At 42.0% G+C, this 21,746-nt stretch overlaps 2 protein-coding genes across 7 annotated transcripts in view; both read right to left on the bottom strand.

Moving 5' to 3' along the window:
• The window catches only part of LOC138819667 (synphilin-1-like), a 132,098-nt gene that overhangs the window by 74,251 nt on the left and 36,101 nt on the right, over window positions 1-21,746 (bottom strand). Inside the window, exon 1 of one of the 6 annotated variants that reach the window (XM_070011162.1) lies at window positions 16,861-16,904. The exons of the other annotated variants lie outside the window; for them this stretch is intronic. The gene's annotated coding sequence lies outside the window, so the exon portion shown is untranslated. Of the gene's footprint in view, window positions 1-16,860; window positions 16,905-21,746 lie in introns of those variants that run through there. 6 annotated transcript variants of the gene reach the window in all.
• LOC138819683 (olfactory receptor class A-like protein 1) lies at window positions 26-997 on the bottom strand. Its single transcript, XM_070011176.1, has one exon. The coding sequence runs from the start codon at window positions 995-997 to the stop codon at window positions 26-28; it is 972 nt and encodes a 323-aa protein (XP_069867277.1).

Here is a 21,746-nt window from a genome sequence, read left to right as displayed (position 1 = left end):
GGAATTAGAACCAAATTCTCTGCCATCAAGCATAGGGAGAGAGAATGGCATCTGCAGGCTGTGGTGGAGGTTTTTCCTGTCTGGCACCACAGAGAGACACCAGCTTCATTTTGTAATTAATCAACATGAACAGGAAAGGACTGAGAGCCGAGAAACCCGAAGAGAGGGCGGTGAGGATGGCTGGGATGCAGACCCAGGCTGCCACGTCCTTCAAGAAATACACCAAGATGAAGTGGGAAACCCACAGCGGCGTGATGAGCAGCATTAACACCACGCTGAACTTGGCCCCTCGGAGGACTTCTGTTTCTGAGTCATCCTGTCCAATCCAGATGTCACCGTATGTCATCTTCCTTTTCTCTGAGAGGAGGAAAGACATCCAGAAACATACCAAGACTAGGATGGCTAAAGGAAGAATATCAACTAGAACGAGAAATATTTTCCCATAGTAAAACTCTACCTGCTTGTCTCCAAAGTGAATCAGGCAATCCATGTAAATCCTGGGCATAGACAAGCTGTCTGTATCGTTTCCCGTGTTTGGGTATTCTGGTTTTCTTGTATAAATTAAAATGGGGATGTATACAGCCACACCAGCCACCCAGAGGGCAGAAATCCCCACCAGGGAATGTTTCTGCTGGGTCTGGGGTACAACCTCACTCGAGGGGTGCACCATCTGGTAAAGCTTCCGGTGGTAGAACAAAGCAAAGTGCAGCATGAACCAGATGGCCAAGGAGGTGGTCAGGGCCGCCGTGAAGTGGAGGACTTTGCAGCCGACTTCGTCTACCAGGATCCCAGAGGAATACACGATTTTCATGACGTTCACCACCAAGTTCTTCGTAAGGTGGACGAGGATAAGACTGAAAATGAGAAGAAACGATGTCTGCGGACGTCCAGTGGCACAGCGCCTCGTCGAATAAAACAGACACGTATTTCCCACGAAGCTGACCAGGATGAGAATGGCACAGGCAGTCATCTCCAGCATGTCTGCGGAGAACCTCATGGTGGATGTCCAATCAGTCCTCCAGGATCTTCCTTCCCCACTCCGTTTAAGTCATTAGGCTCCCGAGCAGAAAACCGAAGACGTCGTCACGATCCAGAAGACCTGTTGTTGTTGTTTTAACCCACCAGGTTGACAAACACCATCCCCGGGTATCACCAGCGTACAAAGCTGGTGTGTGACAAGACAGCGTTAGCTGCAGTGCCACAGAGAACACAGCTGCCACCCCGGAGAGCGCCGCCCTGGGCTCTCCAGGGACTTGGCTACGATGGAAAGTCTTAAGTATCAATGCCTGATTAAAGGTTCCCAGCAATATATTTATAGCACTGTACCGAGGGGGGAATAAGATGGACTGCGCAACAGTCCGGAAAGGGGGAGAGAGGTTGGAAAGAAGGTAATGGTGTCTGGATCGCGGTCAAGTTTCAAAATCAACAAAATGATGAGAGAGTGATAGCGTGGTAGATGTATGCAAGGGTTTCTAGTTTCTGTAGCTTTGTACAGTCTTTTATTTTGCTGGTACTGGGGTTTGAACTCCGGGTCTCAGGCTCTGGCTCAGCTCGCTTGCTCATGGCTGGTACTCTCCTTGAGTTATGACTCCAGCCTTCTCTACCATTTCTGCAAAGCAATGTAAGGATTTTGTCTATTTGTTTAGGGTATTTTTTGGATGATCTCTTGGGCTTGTTAGAAATACAAAAGAAGATAATAGAAAATACCTGTGAAAAAAGTGGGAAAGAAGAAGAAGGAGAAGGAAAAAGGGCAGGAGGGAAACAAGGAAGGAAGTGATTCCCTTTATAAATATTAAGTAAGTATGTATAAGTAAGTAAGTATATTATGTAAGTATGAAGTGATCAGACAGACTTTCTCTCCTGGAGCACGAGATGCCAAGAAAAGACTTCTACGTATGATTGGAGAATAACAGCCCCAAAGTGGAAACCTTAAAATGACATGCTTAAGTATCTGATATTAACTCACTTTTTGGATGAATCCTATTTGCCAACTATATCGTAACAGTCTATTCTGGAGGTAAAGCACTCGTATGCATTAGTTAATAATGGGAATAGGTTCACTAAATGGAACAGGCCTCACTGAACCCTTTGTTACTGTGCAAACATTATAGAAATGAAGACGGTTCTCACACTACTACTTTCTTCATACGATCGTATGGGGCTGATGTTGCATATGTCCGTATGGGACACGTGACTGTGTGTGTGGATGTTGCTGACAACCACACTACCCCGTGTTGTCAAAGCAGGTGCTTTAGTGTGATCTAATGGTGTCGTGGAGTTAGCTTGTGCCAATGTGAGAAACTTCCAACTGGTCATACTGAGAATATGTATGCCATAGAAATTGGAAAAATAATACAAATCAGGAATTTTTTGGGGGTGGGGGGAAATACTGTTTCTAAGCACAACATTGTTCTGACCCGCCCCCCCCCAAAATCCATCAGACCAAAAAGAAATAACTTGTATTTTAGCTACGTAAGAAAGTCAGTATTTAGTCTTTACTACGCCTTTCTGTGAGGAGTAGAAAAGTAGCAAGCCTGTGATAAGAAGTTTATGACTGTTATAAGCAGGTAGGAATCTGCACCCCCAATCCAAGGTGCAAGGTGACAAGAATTGGGAGGTTATACCTTGCTATTAAGCATGCTTGCCTTAATTGGATTCTATGATAGCTTTCCAACTTAGAATCCTCATACAACTTTAGAAATATTTAGTCAGTGTCAGTTACAGTCAAATAGGCATGTCCTGTGTTTAGGACAATAGTAGTCATGATGATAGTGATCATAAATATTATGCAACAATCATACTCATATTGGACAGAATTTATCTAACACCCACTTGAGCTAGGCACTGGATTGTTGTTTTGCTTTGCAAATTTAGTATCATTTAATCCTCAGTGTTTTTCTCATTCCTCTGATGATGAGATCGAAGACCCAGGATGGAAAGGGTGGCCTCTCAGCCTTCGGAGACAGTCTTGATGCCTTCACCCAGTTCTCTTGCCACATCACCATGTTTTCTACGTGCTAGTGGCTTGCTTCGGAAGCTCAGCTAGGACCTTATTCTGTTCTTGTAACTTTTTTTTTTTTTGGGGGGGGTCCGGTCGTGGGGTCTAAACTCTGGGCCTGGGCACTGTCCCTCAGCTCTTCAGCTCAAGGCTAGCGCTCTACCACTTGAGCCACAGCGCTACTTCCGGCTTTTTTCTTTTTGCTTATGTGGTGCTGAGGAATCGAACCCAGGGCCTCAGGCATGCAAAGCAAGCGCTCTACCACTGAGCCACCTTCCCAGCCCCGTTCTCTTAACTTTTTGTCTCTCCTTCTCTGGCCAGGTTTTCCTTTTGCTTCCCGTATGTGCAACTAAAAGTATTCAACATAGTCATGTCACAGCATGATGCTTTGCTGTCATGTCACAGCATGATGTTTTGCTGCTCAGAGGTGCTTCCATCAAATACCACAGGTGAACACTCTTAAATTAGACTTTGCACACCGCTCCAGGGCAAAACACCAGGCCGCAGCCAGGATTTTTCAGCGGAACAAGGCTAACAGCAGCTTTGGTGCCTTTCACTTGAGTTTCCAGCAGTGCCACCCTTTCCATCCGGGGCCAGTTCTCTAGCCTTATGGCCTGATGAGCCACATCAGAATCCCTTTGCACACAGCATCTTTCCCTTCTTCTAGCATTGTTGTTGTTGTTGTCGTCACTGTCGTCATCGTCCTCCTCTTCCTCCTCCTTTCTTCCTCCTCCTTCTCTTCCTCTTCCTCCTTCCTCCCTCCTTTCCTCTCTTTCTCTTTCTCTCTCTGTACATCAGTCCTGGGGCTTGAACTCAGAGACTGAGTACAGTCCCTGAGGTTTTTCACTCTAGTACTCTACCATTTGAGCCATGGCTCCACTTACAGCACTTTTAGTGGTTATTGGAAATAAAAGTCTCACAGACTTTCCTGCCCAGGCTGGCTTTGAACCATGATCCTCAGATCTCAGCCTCCTGAGGAGCTGGGATGACAGGCGGGAGCCACTGGTGCCCTCCTTAGAGGCTTAAGCTCTCCCCACATCTGCCTGCCAGTTCCAAAGCCATTTTACACTTTCAGTTAAAGTTACAGCAAAGACCCCACTTCTTAGCACTAATTTTTTTTTTTTTTGCATTAGTCCATTTTCCATTACTAAAACAAAATGTCTGGCAAGGGGCACTTTCCAGAGAAAAGACCTTTGCTTGGCTCCTAGTGTGGGGCGGTCAGGGCTGCAGTGCCAGCATCCACACAGCCCCACACAGGGCTCGTGGCAGGTGGCGGCCCGGTGGCGAGAGTGCATGTGGAATGGAGGGACGGCGTCACCAGAGGGAGAGACCACGGAAGGAGACAGCCCATTCATAGAATGACCCAGGGCTGCAGAGGACTCGGCATCCGTTCCTCCTGACTGCAGAGCTCTCAGTGACCCGATTAGCTCCTGTGGGGCTCTAGCCCTTCCACCACTTCTCAACATGGACATTTAGAGAACAAACTCCTGGAGATGCACGCAAACCATGTGGAGACCATGGCATGCACCTGAACAGGAGAGTTAAGTTTAGAATTATGGATGAAGAAATGACCCGTGTTTCAAATATGCTCAAATAGTAACAATTATAGCAAAAAAAAAGACCAGATAGACACATGTATGAGATCAGGTTAATGGCAAAAGTACAAACTAATGTGCCTGAATTTTTCTGGAAGGTTATAACAAACAGGATATATGCAACTATAAAAGAAACAAAATTTTGTGAATATTTGCTTAACAGATGAAGATTTTGTTAAATGTAAGACACTAGGATGAAGAATTCTTTACTGAGAACTGCGTCTCCAGAATTGACACACGAAAAGTGTGTCAACTGCCTGCTAATCATAACACCATGCTAATACTGTATGCACATTTCATTATATTCCATGCATATGTATAATATTATCTAGGATATACTATTTATAGTTTAAAATTTATTAGTAAGCAAAAAAAAACAAGAAGTTCAACCTAATAAGCCATATGGCTGTGGGTACTAGAGCAAAATACTTAAAAACAGAGAATCTGGGCAGGCAGTGCTGTTTTTGTGGCAAGAATTTTTTTTATTACTAGCGCAAAGGGGTCTGCTGTGATATTTGCATGCATGTATATATTGCTCTTTGATCTATTCACTCCTTCTGTTACTTTCTTTGGGGGGGGGGTAATTTGTTTTTCTGCTTATGTGGTGCTGAGGAATCGAACCCAGGGCCTCATGCATGCAAGGCAAGCGCTCTACCACTGAGCCACCTTCCCAGCCCCTCCTTCTGTTACTTTCTTATACTCTCTTCTTCACGTTTTTCTACAATCTTTTTCCCCCCAATCCTGGGGCTCAAACCCTGGGCACTGTCCCTGAGTGCTTTTTCTTGCTCAAGGCTAGCACGCTACCATTGAGCCACATTCCCAGCCCCTTCTACAATCTTAACTGCATTATTCTGTTTTGACACATGCACAGAATATACTTTGATCACCCCCATCAGTTCCCTTTTCGGCTTTTATGTCATATATCTCATTCTAGATTCTGCACATGAGAGAAAAATCTGATACCTGTCCTCCTCAGTCTGCCTTTAAAAAAAAAAACTAACCTTAATGACAAAATTGCATTCTTCCTTATGGCTGAATACTACTCCCTTATATCATAAACCACACTTTCTTTATCCATTCATCAGCTGCTTCTCACCTGGCTGGATTCTGGAATCAATAGCTTGGCTATCATGAATAGTCTAATAGCACAATAAACATGAGGTGCAATTATCTCCTCTATTTTATGCTGACTTACACTGGTACAGGGCAGTGCTGTCTTCCATCTCCAGTTCAAAGACAATGGAGCATGGAGAAGTAAAAACCACTTTCCCTTACCAGCAGGAGGAGCTGGCGTTGAACTCCAAGCCACATGATTTCAGATGGGATTTTTTTTTAAAGTTAATTTTATTTTATTTGTGAACATACTGTACAGAGGAGTTACAATTACATGGGCAGGATAATGCGTACATTTCTTACCAAGCATTGCAGCCTCCTCCTTTGCAGAAGGGATTTTTTTTTGAAGAGGGAAAACAGAGCTGCCTGAATTGTGATGCTAGATGTGTGCTGAGGAGCCTGAATGCCAGCCCCAAGAACCTCTGACCACCATGCTGGGAGCTCCTTTAGCAGAAAGCCTGCTGCTGAGAGACACCAACATGGCCCCAAGCCAGAGAGCCCAGGAAGCAATACCACAGCTTCACTCAAAGAAGGTAAGTGATGTGGACACTTGAGGGGAATGAAAAAAATCTCCCTTTAAAAACCAAACTTTGGCTCTGCCAGTCCAGCACCACTGAGATCACTTGAGAACCGAGCAGTTCAAAGGTTCTACAGCTTCCATTTACTTTGGCAGAAGATTTAACAAAAAAAAAAAAAAAAAGAACTAAAGGAGAATTATATGGCCCAGGCAATTTTCCAACACTCAAAACAGCTACAAGTTATTTCAAATTTACTTCAATAAACTCACAATCACACGGAAAGTGGTTCAGATACAAATGTTTTTGGTGTGGTTTAAGGCAATTTATATTTCCTCAAAGGCACTTGTAAGGTTCTAATATTAAGGATTTTGATTGGAAATCTCAGAACCCTGGACTCCTGACTAGAGGCTGCAGTTATCTTATGTGGTGTTGGGTTGGGAGGGAGTGAAGTAAAACATTCATTGTGTTGTCACAGGCCCACAAACCTCACAGACTGAGGAAAGGCATTTACTCCTTTAAATTGAGGATGAAATCTAAATAAATGCCTTCTCAAAAGAGAGGCCTGAAGTGTGATTCTAAATCTGCATCCATGAGAGGGCGGTGATTTATTTTAATGAGGATCAGGACGAGAGCCTGCTTCCTGAGGTTGCCTAACCAAGCAGGACAATGCACACACAGAGAGATCTGTCTATTGGCCAAGAGCTAATGAATATTAGCATTTTTATATAGAAGTAATGGAAGGAATTACCAAAATGCTTTCCTGGTAACCAATGGCTGCCTGAAGTTATTTTCAATTCTTTCTGAGACAGTGATTTTGTGACCAGCCAGGGATAGGAGTAAAACCTCTAACCTCAAATTAGAAGTGAATGGAGAAGAACTTCAAGCTGGCTTGGGCCAGAGCAATTAAATAGTAATTGCCTTTTAGACGTACTAATGTTGCTGATTATATTACCGTGCTAAGCACTGGGAAATGAGGATCAGAGCTGCAGGCCACTTGAGTGGGAGAAAGGAAGAAAGATTGAGTAGCCTGGCACCGAGTCAGAGCTTTCATATATGTTATCTCTTGAAATCCTTACAATAACCCCACGAGGTATTATCAGAGCCAGTAAGAAAGAGTAACCTGATCAGTTCCAGTTGGTCCGGGACACACCATCAGCTTTGTGTGGCTCCAAAACGCAGCAGGCTGGCAAGAGTTTGAGTAAAAAGAGAAACTTCTGACTTGTGGATATACTGCATTCAATGACAGGGAGAAACTGGTAGCAGAGGAAGATGAGGAAATTGGAGAAGTAGACCATCACTTTACAAGCCTACAAGCACGAGGACCCTGGAAGTATCTTGCTTTGTTGCACATGAAATGGAATAACTCCAACAGGAAAGCCTTGGGCGGAATCAGGGGCAGCCTCCTATGAGAATCCAGGCAGCTGGGAGAGGACGACTTCTCTACAGCTGACCAGTCTGCTCAAGAAGCCACCTCCTACCCTGAACCCTGCTATGCCCGGCTGCCCAGACTGACTGTGGTGGAAAGGCTGCTGAAATGGGAAGAAAGGAACCTGTGTCTGTACACGTGGTACTTTCTAAGCCAGTCTGTCAGAACAACACTGGGTTAGGAATCTAGATACAGAAGATCTGGAGTGATCACACATGGGTTGTAAATGATTTGGCCAGCCTTGTCCGCACTGTCTCCGTTTTCTAACAAGCAGCCTCTTGGACACAATGTAACAGAAATAGGCATGTTTGTGTGTGTGTGTGTGTTCATAAGCATATGTGTATTTACCTGCGCATGTGTGAATGTCTAGTTACACGCAGGACTACAAAGATGATCATGGTGCTTAGAGGAAGCTTAAAGTGGGCGAACACTACATGACAGCTAGTTCTTGATAAGGTTTGGTTCCTAAAAATCAAGCACACAGTACCCCGGGTGCTTTCTGCTTGTACTGGAGAAGCGGTGTGGACTCTTGGCCATCGAATGGAATCTCAAATATGGTTTAATCATTTGAAAGTAACTATAAGATACACTGAAGTTGGGGGACAAATAGCATAAAAGTAGTTATAATTTTAAAAGAATGAAAGGTCCCTGGTTCTCAGGAGTCCAGACAGAGGATTGCGAGAGATGTGCATTTCACAGGACTAAATAAACTCAGAGAGATGGGCAAAGGTCGGGGCAGAGCACAAGAGAAGTCACCAAGCAAGGAGATGAAAACTAAGGGCAGGTATAAGTGTAATGGTAAGTTTTTCTGAGATTCATTTTACATTCAGATGGTTGTCTGACTCAAATGCTTTGTGTGTCCCTCTTTTGGGATTATTCTGTTCCCTTTCAGTAGAAACAGCCACTGAATACTGCTACTTACAATATTACAGCTTTGTCTAACACATTCGGATCAGCTTATAAAGGATGAGAAAGCAGGTCGATGCCTAGGGTAAGGTCTTTCTAATGAGACTGCCAGAGAAAAGACACAGGTCTATTGGGTGGGTTTGCTCATTTAACTTCGGCATATTATTTTCAGGGTCTAAAGAATTGAAAATTCTTTTATAGTATTACATGTAAAATGTGTAAACATTTGTACACATGTACATTGGTGAAATCATTATGGATTTGTAGCTAGTAAATAGGAATGTGCCAAAGTCAAATCCTGATAGTACCAATGTACAAGGTGTTAACACTGGGGAAGCTGGATAGAAGGCTCAAAGGTCTTCTCTGGCTTTTTTTTCTAAAACTTTCTTTAAGAGTACAGATTTTTTTGTTGCTGCTTAACTTTGAAATTTTATGAAAAATACGGTAACATGAATGAAAAAGTTCTGACTTTAAAGCAACAACTCCAAGTTGGCAGCCACCTATTTCCTTCTCAGAATGCTCTTGGTCCAAACGGCTTCATTACTACGACATGCTTCTGTTTTCATTATCAGCAAGCTGAAGACATGGTGCTTTATATCCAGGTTTTCTTTTTTCTGTTTCTGAGGCTGTTGTGAATGGACTTAGGGAATAGTCTCAAGTTACTGGCATATAGAAAGGTTACTGGTTTGTTGTATCTTCATTTCGAATTCTGCTACTTTGCTGAAACATCTAAGAGGTTTTATGGAGTCGTAGGTATTTTGAGTATAGAACCATCATAAGAGTAAACAGGGTTAATTTGACTTCTTCCTTTCTTATTTCTACATCTTTTCTTTCCCTTGTCTAATTGTTCGAGATAAGATTTCAAACATTTTATTGAATAAGAATGGAGAGGGAAGATCTCCCTGTCTCATCCTGATTTTAGAGAAAAGGCCTTTAGCTTTTCTCCAGTTTGTTTAGTTGGCTGGATACAGAATATACAATGTTGAGATAGGATCCTTCTATTTCTAGTTTCTTCAGGGATTTTTATTATGAAGAGATACTGGATTTTGTCAATTTTGAAACAATCAAGTGATATTTGGGTTGGTTGGTTCTATTTGTATGTTGGATGAATGAAAAAAAAATATGTTCTACATACTTTTATTGAGACAAAAGGAAGAACAAAAGCATATTATCTTGAGTGGAATAAGCTAGACTCTTAAACGCAGTATCCATGTTTTGTTTATATGTGGCAGGTGGCAGGGGGTGAGGGAGAAAAGAATGAAATTGAAGGGAGGACCACTAAGGATGTGGAAGAGGATTCATGAGAGAAAAAGCATGAGCATGGGCAAGTCAGGGGCGTGAACATGATCAAAGCATGTTCTGTGCAGAGGACACATGTTACAGTAGTGTATAACGTACACAAAAGACATGATGGCACAATACCATCTGTCTGTACAGCAATGTTTAAATATTGTCTAAAATCGTATCTATGTCGAATGTACTGGAACAATAAAGGGTTGAGTATAGGTGCCTTTTCATAGGGACCTTTCTTAAGGATATTCTCAGTTTCACATCATTTAACTAAGAATATTTTCTCTTCTTTATAGTTTCTAACACTCTTCTACTTCCAACAGGAAGCAAAAATTTCTTCCTTCCTTCCCTCCTTCATTCCTTTCCTCCTTCCTTCCTTCCCTCCCTCCTTCCTTCCCTTCCTATTATGTTTACTTCTAGTTTGACACTGACTCTTAAAGGCAGCAAAGCTCAACCCACAGAGACCCTGTCAATCCCAGTCACTGCACACAGGCCTCGGGGGAATGAGCCTGCCATTTCCAGACCCAGCTCCTCCCTGAGAGCATTGACAACCTGCAAGGTAATATGCCACTGGAATGACTAGCATTGAGCACCGCCACATCAGCAAAAGAACAAAGCCGTGGTACCTGAAATCTCAATCTATGTCGCCCACTTCTTTTGTGTGGGGCTTGAACGCTTATCAAACTCTTCAGTCAATAAGAGGCATATTCAGGATGTTAAGGCCATACAGACCTTACAGATCCTTTCAATGACTCCATCCCCCAAGATGAAGCAAGCTGGGGCATATTTCATTGCATTAGTTCATTTGCATGTGTTTGTCGTTATTGTATCATTACAAAGGGGATACTGCCAAAGCCCCTCACCTATGGTTCATGCCCAGTTCACACGCATTGGACCCTCTGCTTCATTCCAGTAAACTCTGAGTTCTTGGCTCATACCGTTTTTTGTTATCTATGGAAATGCAGGCATTCACCAGCCCTCCCACCAGTTCCTAGTTGATCTGATTCTGAACTTGGTAACGAGTGTACATTCCTTTCAGTTCTCTGGGTTGAAACATTCCATTTCTGCTGATAAGCCTTAAATTTCCCCTTCTAACCTACTATATTTCCCTTCAAGTCAATCCTGTAGTTCCTCTGAATAGCTGTGAAGTTAACAGAAGGAAAATGTGACTCTTCACTAATATTCTTTCCATGTGTTCTATTCCTGGAGTCAAAAAAGCACTCCGATAAAAAAAAATAATCACTCTGATTCCGAAATTCTCTATGTTCCCCCACTGGCTGAGCCAGATGATAACCTTCATGGGTCTAGGCCTTTGTACTTCAATGGGCAACAACCACATCCATCTTGAACTCATGCCAGGTTTCTATCCAGCACCAGCACCCACAGGCACAGAAGAGACGGCTGCTTTGTTCACATCCATAAATTGGACATTTTAAGGTGTGATGGAAATACTTTTGAGGGTATTGTAAAGGTTAAATGAGATAACATAAGCCAAGTCCTTAGAACAGTGACTGGAATAATCACTAAGCAAATGACATTATGTTATTACTATTCTCATTTGATTAGAATAGCACCCACTGATTAGACAAGTAGAATCATTCACAATGGCCAGGTCAGTGATGGCTAGAAATCAAGATTTTGCTTTGGAACTTAAGAGTGCTCACACATATTATTCCCCTGTCCCCTTTTTTTGATCCCCTAAATGAATCCATTCACCCAGGGGGGGAAAATTACCAGGATCCTTCTTTCATAGTTATTACTAGTCAGTTTTGTTTCTTCTTTTTCTTTTTATTAAAATTATCTGGTCAATTTCATAGATGCCTAAAAGTTGATTGTGCATGAACTATCTTCCCCCCTTTCTTCTATTTGTAGGCTGCTCTATTTGTGGTGGAGAAGCAGAGGATCCAATTGTGTTGATGGAAAGCTATTCTGCAAAGCCCCAGGGACAGGATGAGCAAATATGCTGAGCCAAGATCATGCTGGGGACCAGCAGGATACCGTGTAGCTCTTCATCAGAGAGTCACAGTAATTCTACCCCGGGACTCCTAGCTCTTCAGCTTCCCAGTTTTGATGCTGCATAAGGATCTACAAGTCATCATAACATGAAAATATTCATGAATGGGCTGTTGTTAAAAATAAAAAATACCCCTTCCATCCCTGTTTATAATAGCAGATATCTCTCCTCTCCTCCCCACCCCTCCATAGCTCTTTCTCTCTGTATTCATTGAATCAGTGTGTTTGGAATCTCATTGATCTGGACAATTTCAAACCCTTCTCTTAATGCAAAACATATAAGATGCACTTAGGATTGAGGTGAAATTGAAATACACACAATCCATGAAGTCAGAAAGTGAAATTGAATAACTTAAATACACATCAGACAAAAGGAAAATCTCACCAGCAATGGTGTTGTGACTGGCACTTTACAGAAGAGAATGATTTGACTATTTTAGGTTAAAAAGGGGAGTTTAGATAAGTCGCTAAAAATCCAAAATATTATTTTCTTCTTTTTTTCAAAAAATTGACTCTGATTATGAACTCTGTGTCAAACAAAATAAGATAGATCATGTGATTGCATCATGTAATGCATGGATAAGTTGATAAAACCCAAAATACTGTTTTTCTTTTTTGCAAAATTGACTCTGAGTATGTACTCTGAAGTCAAACAAAATGAAAAACATTATGTAATACAAACGTACAATGTAGTTGAAACCCTTGTTTGCCAATTCATTCTGTAGATCTAATAGAAATTTTATTGAACCTAGGGGTCAATAGACTTATGTTCAGTTTAGTTTTTCAGGAAGAATTACAATCAGGTTATTTGCTTATTATTATTTTACTTTTCATTCTTAAACATGGTTCCAAGTTGTACTGGCTTCATTTTTTAAGTGTTTTTTCTTTCTTCTCCTGATTATTCATAGCATACAGAATTACGTTTATTTCTTATGGAGTACACGTAGAGACATTACAAAATAAAACTATTGTGCCATGTAAAGCAGTCCAAAAAAGTTGAGCTGACCTCTTTCCCAGCTAGAGTTCCAGCTAGCTGGGAAAAGCTGAAAGAGGTATTACCACTTTTTGAGCAAGTATCCTATGCCAAGTTAGCATAACTAACTTCTTTTTTAAGAAAATAGTAATAATATTAAGGTGCTGTAAAGAAGGCACTGAGTACCTTTATTTTGGGACAACGTTGCCCCTTCTTTCGCTTTCCCTCTGTTTCCCCCCTCCTATCCCTGCCCACAAGTTACACAGGTCATTTGGTCATTTTCCACATAGTATGTATACTGAATAGCATGATTGCATTTATTTACCCTTCCTCCCTGCCTTTCTGCATCCCCATTTACCTCCCTAAAAGAAAAAAAAACAGTTTAGAGATAGGAAAACTGAGGCACGGGTGAAGTAGCCTTCATTAATTCTCAGCGCAAATGACTGGTGGAGAAAGGATTATGATCCACCTCCGAGCCAGGACGATCCGTGTGGTCCTGGACATCGCAGGGACCAGTGGTTTTCATCTCCATGGCCAATCCCGCCGTACCCATCGCCAGTCTCACTCAGAAAGCAACTGAAATGTGCCGTCTGTCAGGAAGATGGAAAGTCCCAGCCCCAGCACGCTGTAGGCTATCTGTTCAACTGGTGCTGTTCCAAACCTCGGAAGCATTTGTCAGCTTCTTCCAAGCACTTGCTTGTGGTGGGGTAGTCTCTCAGTAGACATGCTGGTCATGTTGCTAAACATTTAGGTGTCAACAAGCCCCAAACAATGCTGACATCAACAGATGTGCTTCCAAGTGCTCCCTGAACCAATGCCTTCCTATTGCTGTGTGAAAAAGCCCCAGCCTAGTGGGGCTGATTAACCCCGACAGCATGAGAGGCGCTTTTGTTTGTTTTGTTCTTGTGCTGGTCCTGGGGTTTGAACTCAAGGCCTGGGCGCCATCCCTGAACTTTTTAGCTCAAGCCTAGTAACACTATGAACTTAAGCCACAGCTCCACTTCTGGCTGTTTTAAGGTGGACATAAAGAGTCTCAGGGACTTTCCTGCCCAGCCTGGCTTTGAACTTCAGTTCTTAGGTTTCAGCCTCCTGAGGAGCTACGATTACAGGCACGAGCCACCTGCATCTGGCTCCTAATGAGGTTCTTAACTTCCAGCAGCCCCTTGGCTGCAGCATGTCCATACTCAGAACCTCCTCGGAGAGGCTGACGCCTGAATTATGAGTAGCGGTACATGTGAGAGAAGAACATTCTTATCTCAAAGCACACAGATCCCCGGGCTGCCGATCACTCAGCTTTTAGAGACAAATCACACTTTACCTTTTCCGATTAAATAAAAAGAATACCCCTTTCCACTAATGGCTATTAGAGTTCTCGTAATCTCCTATTAAATAAGTGTTCACCAACAAAACAGGTCTCCAAGGTATATAATACAGAAATCTCATTTCTCAAGATGACAGAGTCTCAGATATGAACCCTATTCCAAAACAAATTCAATGTGCACTATATAAAAACTTAACCATGTAACTAGAGGGAGGGTAGGGATGGGAGAGGGAGAGAAATGGGAGAATGAGGGGCATTGTACTTATAGCCTGACTTATGGAATTGTAACAACTACTTAATAATAAAATTCAAACAATGCTTGGCAAGAAATGTACTCATTGCCTTACTCATGTAACTGTGTATAGCATCTTTTCAATAAAATAAAATTTACAAAATGAAAGCCAAAAAAATGCTTTAGCACTCTACTTAGATAGTTCAAATCTAAACATTTCTAGAAACTAAACCTCAGAATATGACTTAATAAATTATTTGGGGTTTAAATATTTGTCTTACTGTATCTGAAACTTATTTCCAAATAATTTTCATATCTACTTTATGGAATGGTATTTTAATCTAGGAATTTGAAGAACTCTTCTTTAAAGAACCTTCTATGAATAATGTTTAAAGAGCATAGATAATTTTTTTAAACCTTTACTTACAAGAAACCAAGAATCAAGCCAAGAATCAAGCCTGCACTTTTTAATCTATGTGATTTGCCTCAGAGAAGACACGAATTCTCAGAGCAAGATTACTTACTTCTTGTGACTCCTAGACAGAAGTTTCTCTTGAGTTCAAAAGTTCACAGTAACTATGTATACGGGCATTATTGGCTCTGAAGCTAGCTGGAGTAAAAGCAACGCTTTTAATCAACACTCAGCAACAGAGCTTAGAGCAAAGTGCATCCACCAGTCCCACGCCACACAGGGCGGTCAGGTCATACACTGTTAGGGAACTTGAGAAAAGTAGAGTTTTTTCCACCAGGAAAACTAATTTTTTTTTAAGAAAAAGCACAAGTAACTCGCAGGCAAAGCATTTCATATTTCTAATCTTCAGGAACTGAAGCCTCAGTGGTTGCTGGTGCATACATATAGAGATACCTGGAGGCAAGGGCTTATCAACCCAAACAGAGCCTGGGGAAAAGGGCCTTTATTTCAAATACATAGTCCCAGAAAAGAGGTTCTAAGGAGACAAGGCGAAAGACTGCATTAGGAAGATGTCCCTCAACAATTAAATATTCCCCCAAGTTCCCGCTTTCCTATTTAAAAATAAAAACTTAATTTTTTAAATCGTGAAATATGTCTATTTCAGGATATGGAAGGACTGAAGACAAATATTAGCGTGAAGAAGGTTTCTCTTCCTTTCCTCATTCATTCTATTCAATGTTGTCTGAATGCCCCATGTCACATCTAGCTGTGAACCACCAATAGGTCCTCTTCCCTCAGGGGACTCTTATTATTTTAACACAGATCTGATCAGTAGAACTCTCTGGCTTAAGGGAATATTCTGCATCTGTGTTATCCAGCAACATGGCCACAGATAACTGAGCATTTAGAATGTGGGCAAGTATTATCCATTTTATTTTAATTTCTTAAAGTGTAAGTAGCTACTGGCTACTTACTAGTGGCTAGTGAGTGCCGTATGGGACAATATAGTTCTAATAGATGAATCAGGGAATATGTAAGTAAGTACACAAAATCTTTTTGATCTTAGATAAATGAAAACAAAATCAGCTTGGTGAAGGTGAGGTAAATATGAAAGGCCAAGAAAGATCTCTTAAATCAGGCACTAGTAGCTCATGTTTGTGATCCTGTTTAATCAAGCGGCAGAGTCCTAGAGGATCAAAAGTCAAAGAGAAGTCCCCGAGAGTCCATTTCCAAAATAACTGCAAAGTGCCCGACAGGAGATGTGACACAAGTGATAGAACACCAGCTGAGAGTACGCGAGCTGAGCAAGCACAGGGTCTGAGTTCACATCCAGGTACCGGCACGCATGCACACACACGTGTGCGCACGCACACACACACACAGAGGCATTTTAGAGCTGAATTCACAGCAGAGATCTAAGGAACAGAAGAGAGCGAGCCATGAACAATATGGCGACGAGGATGAAGGCAGAGCGCACATCCCCAGCCCCACGTGGGGCTGAGCTTGGTAGAACAAGGGGCCACAGGGCCAGAGAATGGGAATGTTTTGAGAGGAAAGCCAGAAAGGTACCATGTGTCCAGGCCAGAAGCTCCAGGGCTGTGTGCAACAACACCGTGGTCAGACTCGCCATGTATCACGTGAGGGCAAGCACACAGCGCAGGGTCTGTGGTTGCTCTGCTGACAGGTGGGCAGTAGAGACCCTTGGCTGCCAAGCCACTAGCAAGACCACCCCACAGATCTACCCCCGAACCTGCTTCTGCCTGAGGAAGGCCGCAAGGCCCCTCCAAAACAGAGTCCTGATACAATCCCTGTGGCTGGCCTAACAGGTGCCACGTTATGATCACCACAATGCTCATCCAACAAAGCAGACCCCTCGCCCAGTGCGCATGCACAAGAGACAGAGACAGAGCACTTACAGTGACCTTTTGGCACCGCAATGCCCAGGACCCCAGTTAGAGACTACACAGTCTCTAAGAGGAACCACATGCACATTCATCCCATTAAGTCCAGCCAGGTTTAACCTTCCCCTCCATCTGCTACACAAGTTCCACCTGTCAATGTACCTGGCCGTCAGAGCCGATGCCAGGGAAAGACTGGTCCAGCTCCACCCAATCTTCCTGCATCATGCACAAAGGCACAGAGGAGCATTACTCCTGAGGTTGTAACACGGGCTCAGTCTCCTGTACTCTTCTTGGGGAGTGGACTTTGGCTTTCAATAAACCGATTTCGCTGCCCTTGTTTGTATCCTGCTCAATTATTTAATTGGAGTGTAAAGATCAGGATCAAGACCCAGCTGCCAGTCATAACACGATGAGGACAGAAGCATCAGGCTTGAACATACCTGTGAGAGGAATAGAACAGAGTGGCTGAGGCTAGCCTGCAAGTTATCCCAGTGTCAGCCCGCCAGGCCCGGACCTTGCAGCCAAGAGAAAGGGGCACAAGTTCCCAGAAACAGTCAAACCAGAAGCCCCTTACAAATATGTTAGAAAGGATGCCAGCATCTGTGTGTGGGCATAGGTGCAGGTGTGAGTATAAAAAAAAGTTTAAGCAAAATGTGCCAAATTATTGCAATCGGATAAAAAAGAATTCTGTTTAACTTTAGGTATATTAGCAGTGTAAGCAGTGTAATGATCCTTTAAAAAGAAAATCAGTGGTTAGAACACTATGTTGTTGCCAAACTATGCTTCAGTGTCATATTAAACACCATCTACATATATTTAAACATGAATAAATGATACCTACCTTCAAAAGCAGTTATTCTAAACCATAACTAAATATAGCTATAGAATTGGGGTCTGGGCTATGTGGTGTTTTTTCCTAGGGTTTCCCTCTGGAGTTGAGTATATTTCCTGACTTGTCCATTGGCAAAGGTCTTCAGGGACTTCACAGTTATAGAAGTATCCCTGCACTGAACTGAAATTCAACTACATGGAGAGAGAAGAGAGGAGAGAGGCAGGTAGTAAAACCAGTGATGTAGCATAGGGAATTCAACTTGCACTCCCCTTAGTGAAAATAGGCCTGATAAAGAACATGGGAGACGAGAGAATATATGAGCTGTTCCCTCTATTGATTTGGTTTCTTATTTCTTGGCATGGGGATTTTACCATCCTGGATGCTTTTCTAGTGTTTAAAGATGTACTTTCTCCTATAATGTGGTTCTACCTCATACAATGCTCAAAGACACGACTTTTCCAGTACAGCAGGAAACCTGACAATGTTGGGTTATGGGAAGGTGGATTTTATGGGCTATTTCATAGGCTTTCAAAGGTCAGGTTGAACTAGATGTGATTTTCCTTACATGGTGAGTTTATAACTTACTAGTCTTATAAGATCTGAGATTGAGTATCATTGTTGGTAGAGTTAATTCAGCTTTACTCAGAAGGAAAACAGGACATGATATTACAGTTCTGTATCGTAGAAAGAACTTGAAAATCAAGTTATATGATTGAGCCATCTTATGTATGAGAGATTAATACAAGAAATTAGCTTGACTTTTCTCTTTTTGTCCTCTGAAACAAATCTAAATTTTTGTCAGGTCTTTGGTTATACAACATGTGGACAAGAAATAGGAAAGTCTTTGCGAGGAATTTAGTAGAAATGCCCTCTGGCACGATGCTTGAACAAATGCATGTACCCCCTTCGTGTAAATTTTTTTTCTGCTAAAGATTATATGATCTCAAAGCCTAAAGTCTTTTGGAATTTAAAAAATCAGAATTTATATCCTGGTACTTGCAGATTTGGGAATAAGGCCTAGAGAAACAAACATGTTTTTTTAAATTAGTCCTAAAGGAAAGGAAGTACCACTGGAAATTAATATGGCTTAAAAAGGCAATTGAAAGCATTGTTCGGATATACTGAAAAAAGTAAATTTGGACTCGGCTTTAATCGGAGCAAAAAGGTATAAAAATAAAGGCCAATTGACCTGTTTTAAAAGGCATGTTTCATTTACTGTTTTTGATTAGTCTTTTGCTCAGATTTAAACTCCTACTAGGCTGATCATTGAACATATCATATAACTCGAGACACATACTATGAACCTGATTCCTTCACTATATAAGTGCTCCAAGACAATCAGCTCAGTCAGGGCAAATGTTCCTTTAGATTGCCCTTGCTGAAAAGCTGCATAAACATCCCAAGCCAGTGAATGTCTTTCCTGGGCTTCAAGCCTCATTGACATGCAGATGAGAGCTGATCAAATGAAAACCCTGGGAGCCAAGCACTGTGACTCAACCTACCCACCCCAAAAGCTGCCCACTCCAGCCTGCAAGCCCCCAGGAGCACTCCAAGAGTTCCCATGGAACTCCCTGCAAGACTCGGGTCTCTCGTAAAGCATATCAGACGATCCTCAATCCTCAAGACATTCCTCCTTGAACACAGTGAAACAGCCGAGCAGCAGCAGGAGGAAATGACAATCCTGTCGGCACCTTCCCCAAACGCAATGTTTGCCTTTCTGAAATAGGAAGATGAACGTACACGGAAGAAGTACAATCTCCCGTGTGAACCGACAGGTCGAGTGAACCAGTCAGCCAGTGTGCTCAGGGTCTGGCTGCATGGGCCTGGTTTCTAATCTGTCAGGAACTCAGTGCCACATCTGAGACATACGAAAGTGTGCTCGGTGCACATGTATCACACCAGTCACAGAGTGCTCTCATCAAGTAGCGGTGCCAGTTTGGCTAATCACGAGCTCTGGCAAGGTCTGCTTTGCTCAGCTCCACAACAGAATTATTCGACCTGTGATTTCTTATACTAGCTTCCCTCCACCCCATTTCTACTCTTAGGTCCTCATGTACCTGCTCGGTTGACTCGGTACCCTCGACCCAAGTATCTCAGAACTGTTACGACTCCAAGCTTTTTGTTAAAAGAATTATATGATTTTTAACTGCACATCTCAATGAATTCCTACACACTGAAGCTATCTCCTTCATGCTTCATTTCAATCACTCTCCTCCTCCAGAAGGGTAGACAGGCCAACATGAATCTCAATCTAACACAGTGATTTCCCTTAATTTTATGTCAATGGAGCCACACAGGATGTGGTCTTATACCTTTAAAAATATCCTACTCAACATAATCTTTGGAAGACATCCACATTGTTGTGCCTAATTGTTGATTCCTTCAAGATCTTACATTCTACTGCTGTAAAGAATTCACCCAATAGATAAAACATTCAGGGCAATCATATCTTCACAGGAATGACCAGAACCATTGGCAGGCAGGTAGACCCGATAGAGTTCAGTGATGAATCCAAACCTGTTATAGTTAAAAGATTCCAGTTTCTGATGCATGTACTCAGTAGGAGTCATGGAACGTCATTTGAATAATCCAAAATGTGTCCGAGAAACAAGGTGATTTTGACTGCCTTTAACTCATCTGCATGGAGATAACAGCAGCGGCAAATTGTCACATGAATGGATTCCAAATTGTATTCACATGTGGTGTTATTTGTTCATACTATTAACAATATTTTTCTTTTGTCTTTATAACTGTGAGGATTCAAAAGCCTGACTCTTTGTACACAAGACTGATAGTGGACTAGAAAAATCTAAAATTTTCCATAGGTTAAAAACATGAAACATTGAAAACCCTCCAAGAACCTTTTTTTGCACTGGAGAACCACAAAAAAATACAAAGACTGCTAGTCATATTTAAAACCACACACACACACACACACACACACACACACACACACACACACAGTGCTTAAGGAAAAGTTATGATACAGTAGAATCGTGTAAATACTAATGAAAATTCCATATTTACAATTTGTTCTTTGGCAAGAGTAGAAAACTCAGCAATTAGAGAAAATAACTTAGGCCAACTAGTAAATTTTAGCCCCAATAATGAGTTTAATAGAGATTCCCATAATATGCAAGAAAACTGGATATTTTAAACACAAAAAGTCTTAATTTGAAACATGGGGTTTTTTATAATTGCTGGCAGCTTGGTAAAGACCTCTGAGTTGATTCGGCAAGCTGTCATGATCTCCTTTGATAACCAGCACTGGGAACACCGGGAATTATTTTCTGGGAGATTCTGGCTGAAGTCTGATAAGAGGGCCAGAGACAAAAAGAGAACTGATTTTCACCTAAAATGCCCACCACCCTTCCCATCTTAATCCATTTGTGAAAACAAACAACATTGACCACGCGAGATTTTATTGCTTTCAAGATAGCCATGATGCCAATGGGACAAGGCCTGTCTCCTGGAGGACAGCGATTCATGGCTGAGTTTGGAACAGCCAAGAGATCAGCTCTGCTGACAAACCCCTCCTCAGCAAGGCTATCATCTGGTCTTCTGGTATGCGGCTGACACATTGTGTACAAATTCACTTGGTTTTGGTTAGAGTTGGCCAAACTTGTTAGGCAGCCAGCCGTGCCAGATGAGGTTAGCACAAACATCCTAGCTAAAGCTAGAAGCAGACACAGACAGAAAATGTTGCATGTTGCTGATTACTGCTCTTTGTTGAGGCCTGGCTAGATCCTCCTGACATTAAATGCAAAACAAAGAAAAGCTGCTCACTGGCTATGCTATGTGTGCAGCACCCCAGAAGGAAGAAAACATGTCTTTAATCAGCTCATCTTTGTAATTTTCTTTGGGACTCAAAGAAGCACATCTTTTAAGAAGGGAAAGATGTAAAATGAGGAGAGAATACATTACAAAACAGAATTTAATAGGGCAGAAAGAGCCTAAAGAGGGGTAATAAGTTTATAAGCAAGAGATCAGAAACTAAATGAGCTGAATAATTAGAAAAGTGCGGAGATCATATAGATTATATACAGATACATATGCTAGGATTATATATCATATGTTACATGGTATACAGAGTAAAATCTGATCATGGTCATAATAAGTGATATGTGCTACATACATCAAATATAATCTAGACTATCAAAAAGAGCATGGCCTAGATGTCATTTTAGCAAAACGTCTTTGATATTCTAATCCGTTT

This window comes from Dipodomys merriami, unplaced genomic scaffold, assembly GCF_024711535.1.
Source record: "Dipodomys merriami isolate MVZ:Mamm:240054 unplaced genomic scaffold, mDipMer1.0.p SCAF_81, whole genome shotgun sequence".
NCBI classification, from domain to species: Eukaryota; Metazoa; Chordata; class Mammalia; order Rodentia; family Heteromyidae; genus Dipodomys; species Dipodomys merriami.
Note: the sequence above shows the minus strand (reverse complement) of the source record. Positions and strands in the feature narration are given on the sequence as shown.